The 5,037-nt window shown below is 36.8% G+C and overlaps 2 protein-coding genes across 3 annotated transcripts in view; one reads left to right on the forward strand and one right to left on the reverse strand.

Annotated features, from left to right (window-relative positions):
• The window catches only part of LOC108754900 (DNA ligase 3), a 60,484-nt gene that overhangs the window by 38,578 nt on the left and 16,869 nt on the right, over positions 1-5,037 (reverse strand). The window contains exons 2-3 of the mRNA XM_018497560.1: positions 3,106-3,482; positions 1,429-1,713 (exon numbers count right to left, since the gene is read on the reverse strand). Of these exons, the coding sequence (XP_018353062.1) occupies positions 1,429-1,713; positions 3,106-3,439 (619 nt within the window). The 5' untranslated portion in view covers positions 3,440-3,482. The remainder of the gene's footprint in view (positions 1-1,428; positions 1,714-3,105; positions 3,483-5,037) is intronic.
• Positions 1-5,037, forward strand: part of LOC108754909 — a 17,190-nt gene that overhangs the window by 2,239 nt on the left and 9,914 nt on the right. The window lies entirely within an intron of this gene.

The raw sequence follows: 5,037 nt of genomic DNA on the forward strand, positions 1-5,037 counted from the left end.
CGACTTATTCGCTTAAACAAGGGAACAACTTTTGATCTGGCCACCTTCAAACGGCAAGTCACTTTTGTTTTATCTAATTAAAGAAAGATATTAGCGTGATATGTCGATTACGAAAGATACATTTTTTGTTCAAAAATAAATCCAATATCCCTATCAAATCGCACTCATAATGTAAACTTGCATTTCCGGCCAAAACTGTGTATCTTACGATAAGTCACGATAAGTATTAATGACATATGCAGATCAGCAAAGTGGTATCTGCATTTAGTACTGTATTGCGTACGTGGGAGGAATTCTTAATTCATGGAAACTTTCGAACTTTGCATCTCTGTATGCAGTTTATACATGTATACGAGTAATATTATCCTTTACTTTTTTACACGTAATTATTTTGCAAGAATAAAATTTTCCAGCAATACATTTTTTACTTGCGTGTCCAAAATTATTTCAAGAAAAATTACTCAAAAACTTTGTTTATTCCCTCCTTTGTTTATCTAATTACAATGTATCCATCACGTTACAAAGTAGTTAGTGAAGTAGGTATAAATTCTTTAGAAATCATCCTCTCTGCGGGAAGATTCGTATTTAACGCGAGAACGGCAAGAGAAATCGTTAATAAACACCTCCACCTTCGTAAAAATATTATAATAAAGATTCTGATTAATAAGACACTCACCGTTTGGACGGATTTATTCATTCTCCTCTATATATTGTATATTATGAAAAAGCACAATATAGGCAACAACAATACATGCGAATCTCGTAATGCTATCGCGATTTTATAAAAAAAAACGAGGCTAAGGTTTTGAAAATTTGCCAATATGCAATTTTTTGTCGGTTTACTGAGATCACCTAAACATCTCTAATCTCGAAAGTTATTGCAATCTTACTACCGAATGTACCAAATAATGCAGAGTTAGGAAGCATTACTTCTTCCATTACTTTTCCGTTACTTTTATAATAAATAATTTGATAATGACGTTGCAATTTTTTACCAACTAAACGCTAAGGTTGTGCTAAGGTTGGAAAAGTCGACTTTTTCTAACCTTGGCAGAACCTTAGCGTTTAATTATAAAAAATTGCAACGTCATTATCAAATTATTTATGATAAAAAGTAACGGAAAAAGTAAAAGAAAGCTTCCCAACTCTGAAATAATGTATGTAAGTGAAAATGATTCATCTACACATATTAATAATTGTTTAATCTCAATTAAATTGTACCTCACTGTCCGACGTCAATCACATTCCCGTTAATATTATTAATTATTTACCGTTCAATTCTCGAACAAACGTTAATAGCGTACAATTTCTCTGCTGTCGAAAACCTCCGACCGGATACCTTTAATTAATTTAGCGAGCGTCCGTTAGAACGTTTATACTGTACGTATTATATCTTGATCTCGTATAATGAGGAAGGGAGGTACTTACCTCCGAGTGATCCTTTCGTGAACATCCTCTTAATAATCGCGGTTTTGTCGGTGTAGGCGTCGACGTCGGCGACGTTGCTGCACACGCGCCGAAATTCGCGAAAGGAGTCATCCTTCGACGGGACTTTGCTCTTTCCCTGCTTATCATCCTTCCGCTTATCTTTTTCTTTATCATCTGTTGCGACCCTCTTCTGATCTGAAGTCTTCTTCGCTGTTTCTCCCGGAGAATTATTAGAGGCAGCCGCTTTACGTGGCGTTGCAGCTTTCTTCGGCGCCTTAGCCGGAACTAGAAGGAAAAATTGACAGATTTTTTTTTAATGCTATCAATTTATTATATTTAATACAAAGCAATAATTTCGGTTCTATCATTTTAAATGAAAATTATCAAATTTGAATTTTTTTTTTAATTTGAAAAAATTTGACCAAGCCATAATTGCCTCGTTTATTATAATTCTAATTTTACTTTGCTCATTATTTTACTTCACAAATTTAACATGTTTTATAATCTTTCCGTAAAAATTCGATTTGTATTTTTGGAATTTAAATGAAAAAAATTTACAATATTATCAAAATGACATTGATCGTAATAAAATTGACAAAATGCTAATAAATTTCGTTTCGAAGATAAGCATTAATCGATGAAATTTAATGTGACGTAATTTCTCAAAAATCTTCCTACGTACATTGGAAATAGTATCCACCTTCGCAAACCGATTTCTAATTACGGGATGAAATTACGCAATATAACACGTTGTAATTTTGTATCTGAATATCGATGAACTTCGAGAATGGCAATTCCACCCTCGAGAATGGCAATCTCGTAAATGACTGTCTCATAAGCGTCGAACTTCTTGAAACTTACCGTCGCAAAGCTCGAATTGTAAAGGAGAAAATTTATTAGAAATCGCGAAAGTTTCGAGGAGGAAAGCCTTTGACTGATTTCTCCATACACAACTTCGCTTCGAGATGATGCAAAGAATATGATCGGCTACGTTCGAACGTTAATTCGTTTTTCAAGAAATCTCTAGACGGAGTGACGGATCTACAGATAAGAATGAAGCTCAAGTCTTATAAGACACGTAGGACGTCTCGAAAAGATCAGATGTTCCTTTAATCGTACATTCTTTCAATTCGAAATTAATTTTTTCTTAACAAAAATCTGTAATAATAATTTACGAATCATATGCGATCGATAAGGAAAACTTAACAAACTGTACTTTAGGAAATCAAAGCAAACTTTTATACTTCTAGCTTATCTACAGTTAATGGGATCTTAATTTAAGATAATATAGATATAGAAAAATACGAGGATATATAAAAACCGTGATGCTGCACGGAAGGAACGTAATTATTTTGATGGTTCGAACAAAATTATTCTTGAATCTACACGGAAAGAACAATTTTGTTGAAAGATCTAAAAATAATTTTGTTGAAAACTTAAACTGCTAAACTTGCTAGAATATAACACTTTTTTGCAGCATTGCTCTAATCATTTTTTAATTTCGAAAATAATTATTTTAATGGCTCAACAAAACTATTTTCACTCATCCGTATCCATTTTAAATCTTCAAGCAAAATCTCTTTTCGTGTAGCTAAATTTTTGGATACTTCAGCAAAAACCGTTCTTCCTGTGATGAATCACAGTGGAGGGAAAGAGCTGTTTCCTCCCGATAATTACAGGATTTTTCAAATTCCTCCAACTTGTCCAGGATGACCTTCTTGTCATCGTCGGACAATTGCTCCCAGCCCTTGATATCCTCCGCAGGATCCTCGATCCTCTTTGTGCCGGCGCGTTGTTTCGCGAACGCCTCGAACAGGCAGGTGACGTGGTGCCAGGCTGGCATCAGTTTGCCGTCCGAGAAGAAGCTCGCCACGTACTTGGCGATCCGTATCTCGCCCTTCTCAATCGGACATTTGCACCTCTTACATTTCGCGCGACCGGTTTTCGCGCGCTCCATGGCGAACGGTTTCTCCTCCCCTTGTTGCTGTTGATCCTCGTCGTCAGTCGGCATGATGTGCAACGGGATTTTTAGGCAGAACGGTGGAAACTCTATTCTTGAATAAAAGAATGATAAATCAGAAAAGTTTTATTCGTTCGAATAGAATATTGAAATCAGTTTCTTTATTTATGATACATGAGAAAAATACATCGCACACAAATTAGAATAAGATTATTAATATTTAAATTAGAAAAATAAAGCCTCATATTTCATATTCTTAACTTGTTTCTTCGCACAGAATCATTACTTACCCGTCACACACATACAATTACAGGATCCTTGTGTAAATTATACATATCGTATTAATAAGTACCTCTTGCAAGGTTTCTACACGTGGCTCTCTCTCTCTCTCTCTCTCTCCCCCCTCCCTTCTTCCCTCTCTTCTGATCATTGTTTTGCGCATTACAACGTTCGAACCGAGTAACTGGGGTAACAATTGGGGGATCACTTACAAATCTATCGCGGGTATACTGCCTCCTTAGGCACATTAATTCCTCATGCAAGCTAAGCAGCTGGTTCGTAAAGGTGGAGCGAACAAAGCGAGGGTGTAAACTGTAGTTGCGCAAGCCGCCGTACTACACGGTTGCAAATACCGTGCACGTGCAACGGAGCATTAGGTAATAAAGCCCAAACAGACGCACGGCGCGGGATTCTCCATTAATACACGTGGATATAGACGACAATCGAGGTTGCTTTCACAGTCTGTTCTTATTTTAAGCAGCCTTAAGTAATATTTTAAGACTAATTAAGACGCAGCCCTCTGATTGGCTCACGACATCTTAAGATTGTAGTTAAGACAGTCTGAAATATGCCTAAAAATCGACTATACCTAAGAGTGGTCTTTATCTGACAAAAACAAAATGAACACTAAAAACTAACGCGAAGGAAACTATGCGTATTTTCTTTAATATATTTAATTAGTTTTGATAATGATATATGTGTGTGTGTATACGTTTCGGCTCCAGTTTGAGCCTTCATAGCAACATTAAATCTTGCTAACTATCAAAACTAGTAATAATAATTAAATGTATTTTTAAAAAATACGTATCGTGCATTGACTCCTAGCTTTGACTCCTGACGCAGTTCACACAATGTCGGAAGCCTTCGTACAATAATCAATAATCTACAATTATTAAGTTCCCATTAGGGAGCAACTCGAGTACAATAATCCTCGGAGTAGCATAGACCAGCATAGGCACGCTTTAAATAGCATTTCTTTATCTTTCTGACTCTCGTCGAGAAGCGCCGATATTGCGAGTGGGACGATCTGGTTGCGTCTTATCTGTCAGCAGATAATTGGGCGGTCCCGAACGTCCATCGAAGTTGAGATCGAGATCGAGAAATGCTTGGATTTATTTACTCACAGAACTCTAAGAATTTCGTCAGACGCGAGATTTCGCGCAAGGAGGAAGAGAGGAAAGGGGCGGAAGGTGAAGAAGGTGGGAGAGGAGGAGGAATCTCCTGATTGAAAATCTCGATAATACTCTTTTTCTCCCATTCCTTCCACTCTGTGTTGCGATAAGGAACGATCACGAGTGTCACCATCTTTGTCCGAGATGTACATATGTACGAGGGTCGTTCGAAAAGTCCGTGCAAAGTCACTGCTGATG

Source organism: Trachymyrmex septentrionalis, unplaced genomic scaffold, assembly GCF_001594115.1.
Source record: "Trachymyrmex septentrionalis isolate Tsep2-gDNA-1 unplaced genomic scaffold, Tsep1.0 scaffold82, whole genome shotgun sequence".
NCBI lineage: Eukaryota > Metazoa > Arthropoda > Insecta > Hymenoptera > Formicidae > Trachymyrmex > Trachymyrmex septentrionalis.